This window comes from Mixophyes fleayi, chromosome 1, assembly GCF_038048845.1.
Source record: "Mixophyes fleayi isolate aMixFle1 chromosome 1, aMixFle1.hap1, whole genome shotgun sequence".
Classification (NCBI taxonomy): domain Eukaryota; kingdom Metazoa; phylum Chordata; class Amphibia; order Anura; family Limnodynastidae; genus Mixophyes; species Mixophyes fleayi.
The window spans coordinates 204,555,472-204,576,659 of NC_134402.1; the positions used below are offsets into that span (position 1 = coordinate 204,555,472).

General features: G+C 39.7%; 1 protein-coding gene across 3 annotated transcripts in view; it reads left to right on the forward strand.

Moving 5' to 3' along the window:
* MYDGF (myeloid derived growth factor) overlaps positions 1-21,188 on the forward strand; it is a 67,311-nt gene that overhangs the window by 32,696 nt on the left and 13,427 nt on the right. Inside the window, exon 6 of one of the 3 annotated variants that reach the window (XM_075204795.1) lies at positions 11,539-11,588. The exons of the other annotated variants lie outside the window; for them this stretch is intronic. Coding sequence (XP_075060896.1) covers positions 11,539-11,573 — 35 coding nt within the window. The 3' untranslated portion in view covers positions 11,574-11,588. Of the gene's footprint in view, positions 1-11,538; positions 11,589-21,188 lie in introns of those variants that run through there. 3 annotated transcript variants of the gene reach the window in all.

Here is a 21,188-nt window from a genome sequence, read left to right on the forward strand (position 1 = left end):
ATTCGTTCTACTATTCCTGCTGACTGGGGATGAAAAGGTACATGAAATTGCTGTTTTATGTCCAGTAGTTCACAAAGCACTTTCCTGACCTTGCCAGTAAATTGTGTTCCCTGATCAGATTCAGTGCTCCTGGAAACTCCCCAACGTGACAGAATTTGTTCCTGTAAAACTCTTGCTGTGGTAGTAGCAGAGTCATTTACAGTTGGGATAGCCTCAACCCATTTTGAAAATACATCCACAACTACCAAGGCATACCGCCAATTTGCGACTGCCAGCTGGTAGTGGCTATAAAATCTATTTGTAGGGCAGCCCATGGTCCTTCTTCAGGAGAGCACACGCTGTAGTACCGGCTTGAGAGCTGGAGCACTGGGGTACACTTGTGCACACACAAGACACTCTCTCGTGTGACAATTTTAACTGTCTTTGACTTCTGACCAGTATAATTTGTCCTGTAAGAGGGAAATGAGTTTACCTCAGCCTGGGTGTCAGGGGAGCTGATGTTTGAGTCTTGTCAGCTCTTCCTGAAGCTGTGCAGGAACAACTGGCGGGTTATGAACCCTCATTGTTCGTGTGACAAACAATGCTCTGTTTAGTTGACCAGCGACCTTGTGGTGTGGTATTGTGGAGTATAAGAAGAGGATCCTTTGCTTGTTCCTCTTCAAATGACACTGAGCCTTCATCCAGAGTCTTGTTTCATATTGTCATTTTAAAAGATATTTCTTTGTAATCTGGGTCTCGGAAAATCCCAATCAGCCAGTTTGCTTGCTTCATCTGCAGCGTTATTACCCATGAAGAGAGGGGATCTGGTGGGAAAGAACTTTAATGATCGCAGCCTCTTCAGCATGCACCATTCCCCATTCCCATAACTCTTTGAGCACTGAAACGTATACCGGGGGTTTATTCTGGCTGTTCAAGAATCCGTGCCTGTGCCAGGTATCCAAGTGTAATGTCAGGGACTGAACTACATATGAGCTGTTGCTATACATAGCATGTGCTCCTAAAAGATGGAGTAGTAAGGCTTCCTTCACTGCCTCCAATTCTGCCCTTTGTGCTGACATGTGACCAGGTAATTTAACAAGACTCTGAAGCCCTGTAGTCTTATCCAAGACTGCATGACCTGTCACATATTTCCCATTCGTGTGAGACCGAGACCCATCAACAAAAACTACTCGGTCATCTGGATGTGCTGTTTGTTTAAACAAAGTCATTGTTTCATCATATGGCATTTGTCCAAATTCTGGTTCCGTCCCTGCTGTGTTTAGCAGTTGAGACCATACATATTTGGCCTTGTGACTTTGAGATTGCGCCCACTCAAATTCATTATCCATCTCCCAAACCTCTGCTGAGAGACACCAGGTAGCATGTCCCAGAGTAGAAGGGTTAATGGAGAGTGTGGGGTTTGTATGGTGAGGGGTCTAAAACCCACAATATGTTGTGTTACTTTGGCAGCATAATGTAATGCAGCCAGTTGTTTTGCGCATTCATCAAAACCTCTTTCCACACGAGAAAGATGTAGAGAAATACCCTATTGGTCTAGTCACAGATCCTACTTCTTGAAGTAAGACTGTTGATATGGATTCTGGGCCGGTGTGAGCCTGAATTGCCAGCTTACCCTCTGGATGTGGAGTGGCCAAAACTGGGGCAGAAGAGAGATCTCTTTTCAGAGTAGAAAATGCCACTTCCTGTGCTTCTGCCCATCATTTCAATGAAGGTTCCTCACCTCTGAACAATTCTTACAGAGGTTTCACTTTTGTAGCAAAATCCTCTATGAACTCCCTCATGAAGTTTGTAACCCCAAGGAATTTGTGCCGGTCTTGTAGGATATTTGGTCTAGGTAACTTGACCATTGCTTCAACCCGGGCGGCCATTATATCTTTTTATCCCATGAGCGATCCCAGAAATGACCTATGACCTAGCCAGGTTTTGTTTTTTAAGGAATCAGTTTGAGCCCTGCATGTATAAGGAGGCCTAACAATACCTGTAGGAGTATGCCTCCCAATTCAATCTACAGAGTGTTGATCCACATCTATATCCTTATTGCTATCGTCAATCTTCAGCTGAACAGACTATTTGCACTAGGAACTAACTAGGCATCACCATTTAACACACGGACTCCTAACAGGTGCGCACCTGTCTATATTATCGGAGCTTGCGGATCGTTACCATCGAGGATGGAGGAGTCAATGCGAGACCCGAAGCAGTAACCAGGGAGACTGTAAGTGCGATTCAATTTCGCTAATCTCCTAAATATGTACAAAGGTCCTTAATAAGACTCCGAACTCCGACAAGTACAACTTTCTTCTCACTACTCAGTTAATTGACGTGTGTTACAAAAAAAAAAAAACACTATCAGGGTTATATTATCAATAATGTTGGATATCCTTTTTTGACGTATGGATCTTGATCTCATTATGGATTTTCATTATTACAAATTCAGTATTGTTTTAGGGAATTGACTTTGTGGGGCATCATTTTCCTCTTTTTTTATTTTTTATTTTTGAATTGTATATTTTGGTCAAAGGGTTTTACGTTTTTATGATTAAAGTGTTTTAAAATTGTCTTTGATATTAATGTATTATTCATCAAATAGATACGTTATGTATCATTTTATACACATTTTTATGAGGTCTCCTCTCAGCGCTGTATGTTTTCTGCTATTGTAATTTTTTTTTTGTTGGGATACGGCACCTATCCCTATACAGCTGCGAATTGTTTATTTCATATTAAGTGTGAAGATATTGGTTTAGCGGCAGGTGATAACTTGTTTTGTAATTCCTGTAGGTGTGTCAAATATTCATCCATAGTCTCTATATGGAGTAGTAGATCATCCACATATTGCAGCAGACATTTTGGGTGTGAAAATACACTCGGCACTTCTGCTAATGCCTGATGGAAATATGTGGGACTACTGTGAAATCCTTGGGGTAATACGCAAAACATGTATTGCGTATCTTGCACGGCGAACTCAAATTTGTAACGGCAGCTTTTTGTCAGTGGTGTCAAAAAGTAACCATTGGCTACATCAATGGTAGAGAATACCTTACTTTTGGCAAGAATACCTTACTTATTCTTGCCAATATGTCCGATGTCTCCACTACCACCTCTGCTGACATGGGGGTATATTTATTCAAAACCCTGAGATCAGTTGTGAGTCTCCAGGTGTTCGTCTCCTTCTTCTTGATAGGCAATAAGGGATTATTGCACTTGGCATTTCCCTTTATGACCACCCCCCTTGGAATTTCCCTTTATGACCACACCCCTCTAAATCAGTCTCAGCTTCTATCACTGGTTCCATAGCTTCAGGGGGGAAACAATATTGAAGTTGAGGTGGTGGATCTGGTCCTTGTATGTCCATCTGGACGTCAATCATCTCTCCACAATCATTCTTCCCTTGAGCCCATAGTTCTGGGTATTTGTATACAATAGGTTCAAGGTCTGTGTTATGCGAGACCTCTGGCCATTTGTGTACAACCATTTTGACTGTTCTACCAATTTCATGTATGGGTGGTCCTAAGTGATGTTTCTTTATCATACAGACCTTTGGGTATGGAAGGGCCCACGAAACTCAAACAGTTTGCTAGATCTAAGATCGGGCCATTCTGTGTCATTACTTCAGTGCCGATAATATTATCAGAACCTGAATAATACCACATGGGAATTTTTAAAGTGAAACCATTGTTGATTTCCAAAGAGACTTCCTCAAATTTTTGGGCTCTTAACCTTTGTTGGTGATCAAATCCAGTCACCACACACTGAGAGCTGTCTGACAGTAAATCATGTTCTATATTATTGACTGCAATTTCTACCCCAGTATTAAGCATAATTTTCAGTAATTAATTTTTTTATTCTGGCCATTATGTGGGGTCTCACTGAGGAATGCAATATGATATTGCATATTGGTGCCAAATCCTTAGGGGTCCCTAACCTTCAATCTAGTTGCACAAGATTCCCACTAGGGATATCTGCATTGCGAACAGCTACTTGTGCTTTCTGTACGTTACAGTTGTTTACCTGTTCTAAAGAGTTCTGTGTCTGTGGAGTCACTGAGTTATGTGATTATACATGAGACTGTCTTGTTTGGCCAGTATGTCTACTTACAAGTGACACACATTTTTGCATCTGATTCAGCTGCTTAGGTTTTGACTGAGTATGTGTTTGCATACCCGGTCTAAACTCTAACATGAGGCTTTTTTTTTTTAAAGCCATTGTTATTGCCCAAGTGTTCAAAGTCACTTATATACTCTTTGCGAACAGTTACGCCTTACATGGCCAAACTTTAGGCATGCATAACATTGCACATTCACCCATTTATCCTGTGGTGGAGCTGTAGGGGTAATATATGTCGTGTCTGCGCATATTGCTATATGTTTTGTAACCGTTATCTTGTGGTCTGCCGTTTATTACAACATATTCCCTGATATTCAGTGACTTCCTATTTTTCAGCAAATCTTGTCTGTATTTTTCTATAACCATTGCTGCGTCTGCAAGCGTTGGTTCTTTAGCCGCTCTTAAGCAAATTGCTGTGTCAACGCATGGAAACTTTTCCACAAATATGCGTATCATGCCTTGTGGAACTTTTGTACCTTGATCTTTGGTTACTTTTCTATACATGGCTTCAAACCTACTACATAGAGACAATAGCTAATCGTGAATGGGTGGTTTAAAGTTAGATAGGATCTCTGGGGTAACTTCCCAATGACCGATTGCCAATTTCATGAGGACAGAAAGTCTCTCTTCCTCATCGTGAAATTGACCATTTTTGGGAGCAGTTTTTCCAGTTGCTGCATATATCTGATTGAGGTGAGTGGGCAACCATAATTTAAACAAGTCCATGCGATGATCTGGGGTGACACTAAGTTTGTCACAATGTCCCTCAAAAATATCGGAAGAGGTAAAAGGGTCTATACTGGGATAATAATTTGGAATTTCCTTACGAATTTTTAACAGAAATTGAGTCTTCTCCATACTATAATTTAGATGGGGAACATGCGATCCTGTACCATTACCGTGACCTGTTTGTGGTGTAGGAGCGATATGTATAGTTTCCCAACCGCTGCATAGTCCAAAAACTTGATCATCCAAAAATTGTGCACGACCATTAGATCCATTCCCCATGGGTGTTGGGGAATAAGTTAATGTGCGTGCTACAGGATATCCAGGGTCAATCACACAGGGTATCAGATCTTTCTAATCTACTGCAGGAGTAAGTGTGGGCATATTATGTCCCATACTCCCAGTTTCACTGCTTTTATCTGTTATACATACCTGCTTTCAAGGCAAGGATGCATTATGTGTTGTGGAGAATGGTGAATTGGTTATCATCTGTGCTCTATTGTTTAAATCACTTTGTAATTCGGCAGTTAGAACTTCAGATGCTACCTTATCCCTGAATACATTAATCTGTGTATGCAGTTCTGCTAATTCCTTATCAACATCTGTGTAATATTCTTCTCTCTTTAATAATTGAGAATTGAGCATACAAATCTGCCTTCCCCATCTATATTGGCCATATCTTTTGTCTTCCAATTGTGCTTCAAGTATGGAAACACTTTTAACCTTTTCAGTGCAGCACTGACGATGAAAATTTCCATCAGCACCCTTTTTTTAACTAACATCTCAGCGTGTTCAGATGTCCAAATCCTATCTTCATGTACCAATTTAGCTAACATTTGGAGACGTTTTTTTTTGTTGAACACTGTTCGCCTGTTAATACACAGCGTATCGTGTATAATCCTGTTGTAAAAGTGTTGCCTATAAATTTTCAGCAGATTTGTAGTTATTGGGTATCACTGGGTTAAACATACTATTTGCTGACATCTTCTCAATTGTAATAAAAATTCATACTCGCCTGTCTAGATACAGAAGTCATTTTTGTTCTGTGTTACTTCTCACTTTAGTAAGAACGGTCCCCTTAAGCCTCCGAGACTTAAAAATGCTGCTTCCAGAAAGATCCTCTTCAGTTCAGGAACGTTTTTCTCCTCTCAGGAGGACCCTCCAAAGGACTGTTGCAACCTTGAAAAGTGAATCCAAGTTTCTCGCAGACGCTCACAGTGCGACAATCCGTTCCTTCTTAAAGAAACAAATAAAACAATGCGTATCAAAGAAACTTTAAATTTTAAACTAGATTCGCTGTAAATAATTATGTTTCTTCTAGGCCTCAAGTAAAACAATGTTATCTGTCCAAACCATTTTCCAGAAAATGCGTACACTAATAACGCATAAATATCACCTCCTTCATGTACCTATGCTATTCGGCCCTGCTCCTCTACCAAATTAGGTTTACAATATAACAATTTTCACTAATATATCATAGTATAAATATCACAATTAAAACAGTTGGGCCATGACTCGCCAATGTAAAAGGACTCATAGTTACGCCTTAGTTGCGCACGCTATCCTCTTATTCTGTTCTCAGATACACTCATTATAAACCTGCGCTTTTCCTTAAATAATGTTTCCTTATTCAGTCTTTTAACCAAACTAAATAACACTTAAGCTTTACAGAATTATTTATCCAATAACTACTGTATCTTAGCAGTACTTTTTATATTCGTTATAAATAACCAATACTCACAAAATATGTATGTATTCAAATTAAAGTATTTTACTGTTAACACAGAAAACCATGCATTCACAATTCACACATATATCATAACATTGTTCAACATAACATAGTATATAAATATAAAATTATCCCTTGGATCACCACCTTTATTCCTTACACTATCCTTGCACTATTTTTTTTACTTATGTATCTTTAATAAGAATTAGTATTTATCACAGATATCAAAAATAGCTACGCAGTCATATGTATATAAATGGTTAAATCAACATTACAAACACATATAGCTTTATAGATATGTAATATTCAATGATACTTATCAAATTCTTGTATCCTAGATCCAATTCTTTGTCTGCAATATAGGGAACAATCGCATAGGATAGCGTTCTTTTTATGTAGTGTATTCCTATCCTTTTCTGTAGTGTAGTGTATCTTTTCTGAGGTGTAGTGTATGCTCGTTGTCCAGGGGTAGGCAGGCAGCAGAGAGAGAGGGGGAGTCCCGGGTTTGGCTTTTCTAGTCCAGACCCAGAAACTCCCAGCCTCCCCAGCGGCCAGTTGTGTGTGGTGATTCACCACACACACGTGGACACTTTGTTTGTGGGCCGGGGTGATGTCATCACCCCTAGCGTGTCTCCCCACTGTGTGCCTCAACAAGTCAGCGCGTACACAGTGGGGTTTATGTTGCAGTGTGGCCATGCAACATAAAAGAACCTGGGACGTGCACTGTATATACTGTTGATCAGTGTACGTGTGCACGTACGCTCGTCACACCCCCTCCCCCTTCACTTTATCTTTCACATTATCTTTCACATTATCTGACCTCCACAGGCACCAAAAACGTCTAAAATAATAAAAAGATCAGAGTGGGGCATTTCTAAGATGTAAAATCACTTTGACATTTTACTAAAATGTTTATAAAGGTGGCTTCGCAGCCAAGATGGCCGGATAGGTTATATGAAGGCTTGCATCAACATCTGAGGGTGATAATTTTGGTACTGGAGGCCTGAAATTCCCACAGAGAACGGATCCCATAATCTTGGCGCGAAAAACACTCACCCACACAACAAGAACTAAACCTTCCACGTTCTGTCCCAGTGACTCCCGCCTGTCTCCCCGTCAGAACGAAAATTTCCTGACTTTTGCCAAACTGCCCTACCTGAAGCATGTTGACAACAGGTATTGGACTCCTTTTGGAAGTCGTGGTCCTGGTGCGGGCCTAACTTGGTGAAGGCACTAGTAATACGGAGAGCGTGAGCACAGGTCCGTTGGACAAGCGGACAACCTCGTGAGTTATCTAGCTGAAGACATCGAACAGCACCTGAATGGAAACACCTGATTCCGACTGCAACTCCTCAATACAAGCAGCTTGCTCGGCGCAGTGCTCATCACAGCGATCGGGGTGGCTGACACCCTTAATGTAAAATCTTAGCTCCATCACTCATCGGAGCAGGACACACGGGTACTGTTATCTACTGCTTAGGATTCCTCCTCCTGGGTGTAGAAGAAGCGTTGCGGCCGTTATCTTGTATGCCAAGATCCATATTGTGCTGATACCTCAATTTCTATTCCTATTGAGATCTTCTATTCAATCCAATATAATTGGCTGAAACTGACAGTCTGTGGTGTCATCGTATGATCACACACTATCAGTGCACCCTTTAAAACTTCATAACTGTGCTTAGAAACCTTAAGCATGTATCAGCAGCCTACCATGCAAATTTGTTGATTGTGCATCTATAACCTGTCTGTGTTTACAAAAACCCAATAAAAATGTAATAAAAAAAAAAAAAAAGAAACCTTAAGCAAAAGAGTGCTTCAGCTAGACAGACTCACACCATCTTGTGGTCATTCAAGTTAACTACTTTGCAAACAACATAACTTATGTTTTAACTTAAAAAAAAATCACACACAGCTTGTATTCTAACCCATTCAACCCGCCATAAGTCTGTTTAGCAGGGTGCACAATAAAATTGCTAGTAAACCACTTACATTCTAAACAAATGTAACTATCGTCACCCTTCGCCGGACAAGGTTGCCTAGACCACAGATAAGGGGGAAGTGAACAGTGACAATTCTTGTATTCTTCAATGTAATGCAGATAAAGAATGACCGACTCTTTGCAACTTGTTAAGTCACTTTTCGGATGTCCAGATGGGTAGAGACAAGAAAAGCTCCACTAAGAGAGACTCTAGCTAATCAACTGCGACTCCCCAACACTCAAATCTGTCCATTTTCCTAAAATCATCAACAACCTCAGAAGCAAGCGACGTGGCCTCATCGAACAGCTCCGCTTATCCATTATTAAAGTAATTTCATTGTTTTCCAATAAGCATTGTCTAAGCGATTTGTGTGGTTCCGAAGCACAAGCAATTTATTTAGCTAAAGCAAATGTTTAGAAGTTCAGTAAGTAAAGTACAGTAGAGCCAATATATTATGTCCAGAAGACTGTGGTCAGAAATGACTGTTCTAGCTGCTCCCAGGGAGCTGTGTATATATATATATATATATATATATATATATATATATATATATATATATATATATATACACTCAGTGATACAGAGAAAACAATACAGATGATGTGGCTTGCTTCTATAGGCCCAGGCTTCAGGAGGGTCCAGTGTAATGCAGGTCATAGGCCAGTTCAAACTAAAATATCCAAAGGTGGGGGTCAGCTCTCCAGAAGATGCACTCCGATTTTCCCGCCCAGAATCTAGTTTAAACTAGTCCTATTTACACTACACAGACAATATCATTCTAATCATTTATTCCCTACAGTCTATAACTACCATGTGCAATGTGTGTTCTGTTTGGCGATTGCACCGGATGTCTGCGAATAAATTGGGGATTAGAATGATACTAAACATGACATACTTCACGTGACCTGAACTTAAAATATCACTAAAGTGTACATATAACCTTATAATATATAAAACCAAATAACATCTGCTCATAAATGACTGTGGAATGGAACAATTATAAATATGAAATATATAAATAAATGAATGTGAAAGTGCAAGTGTATGCATGCGTGTTTTATTGTGCAATCGCGCCATGACACGTAACACGTGGCGTACTGATCGCAATCGCTCTGTAAAACAATATTAATCAATATGCTTTCTTTCATCCAATTATACGACTTCGGCACCATCCACACCTGAGTCTCTATAAAATGGATGATATGGACAATCGAGGCCGCAGAAATAATTTGAAAATCAGAGGCCTATCAGATGCCCTATCTATGTAAAATACTAAAAAGCAGAAACAACAGCGCTAGGAATACAGTATAGGTGCAGCAGTGAAAAATGGTTCAAAAACCAGGGCAGAAATAGAATACCTGTAGTTTATTTTACATACATATAGTTAATATGGATCCAATATAAAACATGGAGATAATACTCCTAAAATTCAAAATAAAAAGGACTCCTATATATAGAGTGGAACCAATCATGTACACAAATATGGTAACAGAAACACACTATTCTTCATAACAAATGTCCACAATCACAGGTGTGTCCGGGAGCATAGAATGGAGATGGTAATGGCACTAGAATAATGGTGTCCGGATTAGTAAGCCTAATTGTAAGTCCAGCGATAAGTGGGAATAGTAAAAACCAGCAGTACTCACGATCCCCTTCTTTGCTGCTTATGTCATGGCTCTCCGGAGTAGACTCTTATGCAGCTGTCCGCTGCTATTAATAACCACAGTTCGCTGTAAGCTAGATCCTCCTAGCGGTGTTTCCAGCAGCTCTCTCGTGGATCAACAGCTGTCAGTATGTGACAATGTTGGCTGTGTATTCAAAAGAACTGTCCGGTCAGAAAGAAGAATAGTGAAATGTGGTTCCTCATAAAGTTAGTCCATGATACCTATTGGGTACATAGCCAGATCCAAAATGACTGGCAGTAGATGAATTATACAAAACTGGGCGACACGTTTTGTCTCAAAGATGAGACTTTTTCAAGCCAAAAGGTAAGTGTAGGTTCTATGTCTCAGTCCATTCTTATATAGGAAGAAAAGAGAGAGGTTCCGGATTTTGATAATTGGTAAATTAATTAATTAACTGCATTCTTAGCAGCTGTAAAGTTATTCACACATATAAAGGAGTCATTGTATAAAATATAAAGCATATATAATATATGAAAACATAAAAGACAAGCATATTATTATGTAGAAGTGAGAAGGGTATTTTAAATAGACACAATTTGATGCATAAACAATCTTAAGTATGGGATATAAATCCCAAAAGTATTAGTATCAATATATATTGACATCAATGAAGAACATATAGAGCTCACTGAGCAATCATATACACAATATATCATAGATAGCCAATATAAAATAGATCTACAAATTTACTGTAGATATACTGCAATATATGCTATTTATATTTATTTTTATTATCATTATTACTTATTACTTAATCTTCATAAAAATCCAAACCCTCATTTAATCCCTCAGTGCTAAGGGTTTTTAACTTAAAAATCTATAGTGTTTCTGCTTCACACAGTTTTCTAAATCTATCTCCTCTAGAGGTTTTTGTAATTAATTCAACTCCAGTTATTTGTAAAACTGAAGGATCTTGATTGTGTACTAACGAGAAATGTCTAGATAGACTGTGTTTGTAGACCTATTTTAATATTACGTCTATGTTCTCTAAAACGCGTTTTTAGAGATCTAATTGTTCTGCCAACATATTGGCGTTGGCAGGGACATATTACAAATGTAGAATCACAAGTAATATTTCTCTGTCCTACCACTGGGGGACACTGCGTTACCTTGGGGTATAGTAGGTGGGACTGGAGTTAGGCACTTATAAACTTGTTTGTTCCCCTGACTCCTCCCCCACTATGCCCCTCCTCTGTAGCTGACTCCAGTTGTTGTAAGTGCCTTCTGGAGAAAGGTCACTTCTGTATAGGCTCCTGCCTATACTTAGTTTAGTTTTACTTTTCATGTTTTTATTTTCTTCCCTTTGCAGGTGCAGCGTGGGGATCTAAGTCCCAGAGTGGGTGAATAGCCTGTCAGGTTTTCTTCACCCGGGTCCCTGCTCAAGGTAAGAAGCAGCTTGCCTCTCTTACCTTGCACCATTGCCAGCAGTCTCCCCCTAGAAATGAGCAGTTGGCCCTTTTATTGTATCTGCCATTCGGGCAGCAGCTCACAGCAGCTATAATATGTATATTTTAAACGGCCATATAGACGGCCAGGGCCCTTAATTCTGTGTCGGGCGGGAGTGAAACTACAATAGCCTCTCCTCCCCCCGCAGACATGCCGGCAAGTCCCCCGCCTCCTTCCCCCCTCTGGACAGCGAGCGGTGGGGACAGAGCAGCAATCGCGCTACAGTAAAGGCGATTAGCTTGTTAATGCTCCCCGCAGCCTGGGCACTTTAATTATAGCGGAGGATGCATGGTTACAGCCGACTGACATACTGGGTATGTGCAGTTCGGCGGCACGTGGAGGCGGCCATCTAAAAACAGCAGCTGCAGCCATACTATATATATATATATATATATATATATATAGGCTGAGCGGCGGTGAGCAGAGGCGGACATGTTAGGAGAGGGGAGTACACCACCCCTCTCTCTCTCCCTAATGGCGCGAACGGCGGCCATCTTGGATCCGGAGCACACACACATCAGTGCATGCTGTTCCAGACTTCTGCCTCTCATCACTGGGTAATGTAGTATCGTTTTTAATTCTGTTTTTTAACGATTGTCAGCCTGTTTGCCACACAGTCAGGACTTTTATTTCAGGACCCTATGACTGCTGTATATATTATAGGATTACCTATTAGACAATATGGTAGTTTCCTATCCTCCTGTGACATATTTTGCTTGTTGGGTAGATGTACATTAATATGGGAATACATATCTGTATAATATTCCATATGGTGACTGTGGATGGTTTTTTTCCATAAGTCTCGTAAAGAGAGTTCCATGTATATACACAATCCCTTTTGCTACGTATAGCCTGTGTTCCTAAGTATTGTGGTTAACTTTTATACAGTTTTCCAAATATGCGTTATGTCTGAGGAATTACCTTAGGGGTAATAAACACGCTGTTTTACATTCTCAGCATTATTTATGTGGCACAAAAATAATATACAGTGTTATCCCGTGGTAGGCGGGTTGGTCTGTATTGCATTGTGTATATGTGTGCGTAAATCCTAATAGCACACATATATATATATTACCTGTTTTAGAGAGAGAACATATTTATTCTGTGTCTTTTTCTTGCTGTTGTATCAGGTTACAATAGGTGAGTCTTCCAGGAGTAGAATACTCGCTGGTTGGCATACTCAAAAAATGTATGTGTGTGTGTGTATGTATGTATATGTATATATATATATATATATATATATATATATATATATATATATATATATATATATATATATATATATATATATATATATATATATATGTATTTATATATATATTTATATGTATATGTGTCTTCAATTTAATTGTTAGACAATGTTATAACCTGTTACTTTGCCTACCATTTCCTTATGTTTTCTAATGGGTCAACTGGGAAATAGGAGTTACATTATATATGTGCAAAATGTAATTTTTAAATTATCTTTTCCACAGCTTAGCTCGAATGCCTCGGCACAGACTGCAGGGCTAGGGTCTACAAACAGCGTGCTCCCATTTCGGTGTCAGCTGTTTTGCAGAAACAGGTCTGGTCTAAATCACTGTTGCTTCTGGTGGCCGAACACATTAAGGTGATTTTTAAATTTGAAATGGTACGTGAGTATACCCTTTTTCATGCTTCTACACACGTTTACACTGTGCTGGTTAAGCACCCACACAGCTTATATCTGTCCGCTAACACAGAAGCGGCATTACGCTGTTCAGGTATAAAACCATCTGCACAGAGATGCTGTTGTTCACCATCTTCCACAGATGGAGAGGATTTTATCTTGGACTGTTGCCACAGTCAGAATAAGGATGTTGTTCATTCCTCACCAGAGGATGTCTATTTCCATCTTGTTTTACTATCAAGAGGAATGTTCTTGCTGATTACACTTACGAGGTGTATAATCCCAGCTTAAACTGTACCCAGTTTTCGCATTTGCAAGACTTACAGTCTATCCTTGGTTTTCAATTTTCAACCTAAGCCTTACTGACACCCTAGTTGGGAAAAATGTTTTTCCTCATATCTTAGACTCGGTGTCTGTCTTTTGTCAAAGACCAGGTAGACCGTATTAGACTGGCTATGTTTTTCACCTCCCATAATTCTCCAGAGTCAATACAAGGAAGGTCCCTGTTGGTGACAATACTGTGGCTCCTCTGTTCTCTTGTTCTGCTGTCCCCAGCGGGAGCAGACAAAGAAGTCCTCCTACGCAGAGCAGGGGCTGGTAACGGGTTTTATCTACCGGCTCTCCGACAGAAGTGCTCTAGCCTTTATTCTCATTAAGGGTTAATGGGGTGGTTTGTATTCAGCCAACAGCATCATAGCTGGTAGGCATACAGCTATTCAGCTATGATACCTATAGTTAGCCACATGCTTACAGCACTTTGTTCCAATATCGGAACTCTCAATTTGTACTATTACAAATGAGTATCCAAAGGCTTCTGGCGGTAGGTGTGCTTCCTTTGTTTTATGTCAGCGACACCAGGCCATGATGTTTACGTGTTCCATCCGTTGATCCTCTCTGTTGATTTGAGGTCAGGGTTCCACATTCCGAGTCAGGCTTAGCCTTACAGGGGTGGTTATAGTTTATGTGCTGTGGAAATCAGGTAAACATCCTTTGATTTGTGGACATTCCCCAAAGGTGGAAGTTATTTATTACATCCAACGCTTAGCTTTCAGCTAGACGTTTTCAGCCAGAAAATTATACTTGCAGCCTCTCAGCAAGAAGCAGGGTTGCAATATTGGGTTCACAGGTGATCACTTTGAGCCTACCCAGCTCTTCGTTTATTCTACCACGATATAAGCGTTGGCTTATGCCTTATCTTCTAGTTCGGGGTTTTCAGTAGCTTACTACCGAAGAACACGCTCATCTCTTTTCTACACAGATCCAAATTGCTCCTGGCAGAATTTCCTTTCAGTATCAGGAGTTTCTGTTTTGCAAAATAGGATACAAAGTTTCTACTTGTATCTTTGGCTCTCCTTGTTCGTAACATCTCCCATGTCTCAACAGGGAGATTCTTATCAAGGAAGGCTGATTTTAGGGCTTTGGACGTGCATAGCACCCCTTTGCCCTAATTCACTAATTTACCTTTCGGGTGGTGCTTAGTCACATTGTTTTTATTAGTGAGTCAGTTGTTCTTCTTTTACAGAGGGTCAGAAAACCTGTAGAGATTCGGTCTCAAAACGCAGTGCTGTTGCATATTTGAAGCACTCATGCAATTCCCGTATCCTAATGCAGGATAGGGGTTGACCTGTGTATGGTCGAAGGGGTGTTCCTTGTGCCGTCCTATGGGCCAAGCTAGACCAACTTATTATTATTATTATTGTTATTGAGGGCCGAATGCCTTCGCAATCAATCCTTTAACAGGTAGAGTGGGTCACCTCAGGGTAATACCTTTGTTCTCTCCTGGTTTGGTCATTGAGCTCTCTAAGAGGGAGCCCAGGTTCTTTTCACATGTTAACCTGTTTTCTCTATCGGCTCTCAATCTAATGACCCTCAGGTGGATTTGTCCATAGCCAAGTCGGGTCTCCCTAGAACTTAGGAGGTGATTCACAGCTCCTATTTACTCGTGGGAGTTCAAGAGTTTCTAGGAGGGGGCGCATCCCAGCTAGTCTGGTGGTCTGCCGTATGTCTCACAAAACAGTGTTCTACTGTTTAGGGGACTTGTGTTGTCGTCCCTCTTTTCCCGTTTTTCAGAGCGGCCTCATCTCGTAGTTCGGCTCTTTTTGTTTTCATCGTCTGGTTTGACGCTGTGGCGTCGGATGGCTAACCTTTTCGGCTAGAGAATCCTTACAAGGATATGGTTGCTACCCTCAATTCAGCGGTAGATATTCTTTCTCAGCTGTTTTCTTTGGGCTAGAAATTATATTCGATGGTGTAAATTTCTGGAATTTCACACGTCCCACTCAGGAATCTTTTAAAGAATTTTCTTTACCAGCTGGCTTCTATGGGGTCTACGCCCTTCTTCTTTCAGGGTGCAGCTTTCGTGGCTCTCTGTCTAGCTCAGTGGAAGGTTGTTTTGCTTAAGTGGTTTCTTTATGCTCAGCCCACCCTTGGTTGGTTGTGGATTTCCAGGGAGTCTAGTTCTCGTCATCAGGAGGCTTGCTTTGGCCTCGGGTGACTCTCTGAATTAGTTAAACTGTTAGCTCATGGTATGAGTGCTTCCTGGTATATATGTCGGGCTTACGTTGTTAGCTCTCTATATGAGTGCTCCCTCAGATATCGCTGAGTTAGTTAAGCTGTTTGCTCATGAAATGAGTGCTCCCTTGTTTATTTCTGAATGGTTTAAGCACTGTATCAGTGCTCCCTTAGATATCACTGAGTGGCTTAAGCTGTTGCATCAGTGTATATGGTGATCCTTTGTATATCATTGAGTGGATTGAGTTGTTAGCTCAATGCAGGCTGTTCTCTTGGATGTAACATCTCGTAGGGGATCTGGGGCGAGAGTGTGTATGGCTCTTCCTCATGTTCTTTATCAGAAACTTAGTGGCGCGTTGTACGAGACATTATTGGTTATGACAATTAGTGCCTGCATTCCACTGACACAGAGATTGTAGTTAATCATTCTTGTGCCTCTTCTATTTGTGTAACGTTTCTCCGACGGGAGATAGTTTGTGCTCTTGTTCGCACAGTTCCTGTTTAGGAATTTAATGCCCATTTAGCCTCTCTAACGCTAAAGAGCGTAGGGGGGACAGGGTCTAGGTGGTCTCTTGCCACTGCATCACGACCAACATTCTGTCTGTACTCCTCTGCAGGTTCCAGTGACTTACAGTACACTTTCCAGGAGGGTTGCAGCTTTTTGTTCGCCACAAAAGCGTCATTCAATGGCGCAGTTGTACAGAGTGGCAGCGTCTGTTTCTGCTGCATATTGTTTCTTTGTTGCATGCCTTTGCATTCACAAATGCAGGGTTTTGAACACAAAACATTGCGCACAGCCGTTCCAGAGCATTCCCGCCCTTGGACACAGCCTTGGTAGCTCCCCAAGGTAACGCAGTGTCCCCCAGTGGTAGGACAGAGAAAAGAGGATTTTTACTCACCGTAAAATCAATTTCTCTTACTACACTGGGGGACACTGCGCGCCCTCCCTTGCTCTGAAAGTAGTGCTATCTTTGGTGTTGATTTCTAAATTGCTTCTCTCTTCCTGGCTTGGTTATACAAAACTGAAGTCAGCTACAGAGGAGGGGCATAGTGGGGGAGGAGTCAGGGGAACAAACAAGTTTATAAGTGCCTAACTCCAGTCCCACCTACTATACCCCAAGGTAACGCAGTGTCCCCCAGTGTAGTAAGAGAAATTGATTTTACGGTGAGTAAAAATCCTCTTATTGTTTAATAGGAAATATTTCTCCAGAAACAGTGGAGGCAACAGCTTTCTTTTTGTTGTAGAAGTACAAGTCATACATATGTTTTTATTACATTTGTAGCATCCTAAAATTCTAGGTGGTAGCCAGTTTAGGGTTGTGAATATTGGTGTCTTTTCTGTTTTAAATTGGCTAGAAGTCAAAAAAAACTCTTCAAATTTCTATTTTTACGGAAGACAACTTTTGGTCTGTTACCCAATAAAGGTTCTAGTATCACATCTTGTTTTAATATATCATAATTTTTCACAATCAATTTTCTAATATTCAATGCTCGGTATTATACTTTGATATAAAAATCGGTACACTGTCATCTCTAATGTATCCATCTCCAAACATAATACCCTTTTTCTTCTTGTTCTTATGAGTCATTGGGATAACATTGTTCTATTTTGTTCAGATACAAACTTTTTTGCTTCAGGCAATAATTCATATGGATATAAATTCTTGACACATGTTTTCTGCTTGCGCAGTAAATTCCTCATCTAATGTGCAATTACGTCTTAAACGATTTAACTGGCTTCTTGGTATATTATTCACCTGTCGAAGTCAGCAAATTGGATAAAGTCATTTCAATTAAAGTCTAGCAAACTTGGTTGTCTTTGTCTGAAAAGATGCGTATGGTACGCATCTACGTACAAGGGCACGCTACGGCGTGAAAGGGCGTACGCATCCACTACACGTGGCAGCAACAGTAATTGGTCTTATACCATACATTCGCACAAACAAGCATACTTATAAAATAGTACACATTAATGGTAGTTGCAACACATAGTCAGTTATGTCGAAATATAGTAGTATTTATATGTTATATCAGAGTTACATGCATATTAGTGAAATACACGGAACGGGTTGAAGGAATAACATCATGAGTGGTATCATAATGAACCTTGTTACATATCCTACTGTTTGGTTCACTCTGCGAGGGAATCGCAGAGTGCATACACAAGTTATGAATGATAGGGAATTATGAACTACTTAAGACTAAGGAATCTTGGCGGGAAGAGCAAAGCCTACCCCCTGCAGAGATGACCCCCTCCTTTGGATTCCTTAGGATGAACCAGCCAATGATTGACCCCAGACTTCAGGATTGAATGACTGCACTGGATCCAGAGCGCCTGCGATAAGTAACGGCTGTATTTACTATTACTTCGTTTGAGCATATTATTCTACTTATTGCGAATAAATCTTTGTGCTTTGGAAACACAAATCGAGGTTCGACAATCGTTATTGGTTAGCGACAATACGCACATAACACACCCAAGGTCTATAGTGCGCACTAGTGTAATGTAAAAAATTATTTGTATTCACAGATTTATTATAATTTTTAGTCATTATTTTATTATCTTGAATAAAGAAAGTGACATCGAAGTAGTTCATTTCTATCTCACTATATGTGTGCGTGAAGGTTAAATTAAATTAATTACTATTCAAAAATGAGACAAACTCATCTGCTTATACTGGACCACCTTTCCAAATAATAAATAAGTCGTCAATATAGCAACCGTAGAACACCAGATTTGCCCCATATGTGCCATTCCAAATTAGGAGATCTTCTAACTGGTCCATATATAAGATGGCAAAGCTGGGGGCAAATCGGGTGCCCATCGCTGTCCCTAAAAGTTTGTAAATAATATGTAGTATCGAATAAAAAATAATTGTGAGTTAATAATATTGAATTCAAAATAAAAGAACAATGGGATACAGAAATGGTAGTCTCCTTCTGAAGGGCAGTTCTTACTGCTTTCACACCACAAAAATGGGGTATGTGTGTATACAAGGCTTGTACATCTAAAGTAAGGAAACCCATATTTTCTTCCCAAATAAAACCATCTAATTTCTCCACAAGAGACGTAGTGTCTGAATATGAGAACATAAAGAAATAACAGAAGGCTGTAGATAATAATCAACATAAGTGGAAAGGTTAGATGTTATTTACCCAATACCTGAGATGATTGGTCTCCCAGGTGGCTGTGTGAGTGATTTGTGAATTTTAGGTAGAAAATAAAAAAAACAGGGTGATAGGGTGCTCAACAAATAAAAAATGAAATTCATCTTTTGATAATTTTCTATCCTCTAAAGCTAACTGTAAATGTGATAGTAATAATTGTTTATACTGTTGTGTTGGGTCATTATCTAATTTTTTGTAAAAAGACAAATCACCCAATTGACATAGTGATTCAGTGATATAATATGAAGTATTCATGACCACAACTCCACCTCCCTTATCTGCTGGTTTAATAGTTAAAAGACATATCTTTTTCTAATTGTCCCAGAGCTATTCTCTCACCTTTTGATAGATTTTTCCTCCCTAATTCTTTTTTGGGGTGTGAATCACATAATCTTTTGAAGTCATTAAAGGTTTTTTTTATAATAGCATTGTATTGCTGGACTTTTCTGGTTATGGGGGAAAAATTTGTATTTTCGTTTAAACTTCGATCTTTCAGATTCCAATGAGATGTTTTTTGCTATTGTTAATATCAAAAATAGGGCAAAGTACATGCTACACAGTTAGGCTACACAACTAGGTCAAATTTTAATTATGGGGGATTTTAATTATCCGGACATTGATTGGAGTACTGAGACCTGCGGTACAGCTAGGGGAAATAGGTTTCTGAGCACGCTAAAAGACCATTACATGTCCCTCTTAGTTGAGGAACCAACTAGGAACCGGACTATACTGGACCTAGTAATAACAAACAATGTAGACGTAATATCAAATATTCAAGTAAAGGAGCACTTGGGAAACAGTGATCATAATATGGTCTCATTTGAAATTAGTTTTCAGAAACAACAGTATAAGGGATCAACTAGGACTTTAAACTTTAAAAAGGCAAATTTTAATATGCTAAAGGAGTCTATAAAGAGTATAGACTGGGACAAAGCCTTTGAAGGAAAAAATACGGAAGAAATGTGGGCTGTCTTTAAAATGTTGTTGGAAACATACACGTATAAGTTCATTCCTATGGGAAATAAATGTAAAAGAATTAAGTGTAAACCAATGTGGCTAAATAAAAAGGTAAGGGAAGAAATGCAAAGGAAGAAGCGTGCATTTAAATTGTTTAAGTCTGAATGGTCAGAGGAGTCCTTCCATAGGTACAAGGAATGTAATAAAACATGCAAAAAGGAAATTAGATTGGCTAAATTAGAAAATGAAAGGCACGTTGCAAAAGAAAGTAAGACAAACCCCAAAAAGTTTTTTAAGTATATAAATGGCAAAAGGATTAAAAAAGATAATATAGGACCCCTAAGAAGTGAGATGGGTGAATTGATAAATGATACTAAGGAAAAAGCAGAGATATTAAACACGTTCTTTTCTTCAGTATTTACCAGAGAGGAACAAATGGCAGGAGTAATACATAAAAATGGAAATGAAACCATGCCATTAATTAATACTTGGTTGTCAGAGGAAGAAGTCCAAAGGCGACTGAAGAATATTAAGATAAATAAAGCTCCAGGTCCAGATGGCATACACCCAAGGGTCCTTATGGAATTAAACTCGGAAATAGCTAGACCGCTATTCTTAATTTTCAGAGATTCAATCTCATCAGGCTCAGTACCAAGGGATTGGCGAATAGCAGATGTGGTGCCGTTGTTTAAAAAGGGGACGAGATCACAACCAGAGAATTATAGACCTGTAAGCCTGACATCAATAGTGGGGAAACTACTGGAAGGTATTTTAAGGGACAGTATTCAGGATTACTTGGTACGCAATAAAATTATTAGTGGGAATCAACATGGATTTGTGAGGGATAGGTCATGTCAAACTAATCTAATTCGTTTCTACGAGGAAGTTAGTGGGAACTTAGACCAGGGCAGGACAGTAGATGTGGTCTACTTAGATTTTGCAAAGGCCTTTGATACAGTGCCACACAAGAGGTTGGTTTACAAAATAAGGGAACTGGGTCTAGGAATCAAAATTTGTACTTGGATCGAAAACTGGTTAGAGAATAGGGAACAGAGAGTTGTGATAAATGGAACTTTTTCTAATTGGTCAAAGGTCTTAAGTGGAGTTCCTCAAGGTTCCGTGCTGGGACCACTCCTTTTTAATATATTTATTAATGACCTTAGTGATGTTTTAGAGAGTAAAGTTTCTATTTTTGCAGATGACACTAAACTCTGTAAGGTAATAAAATA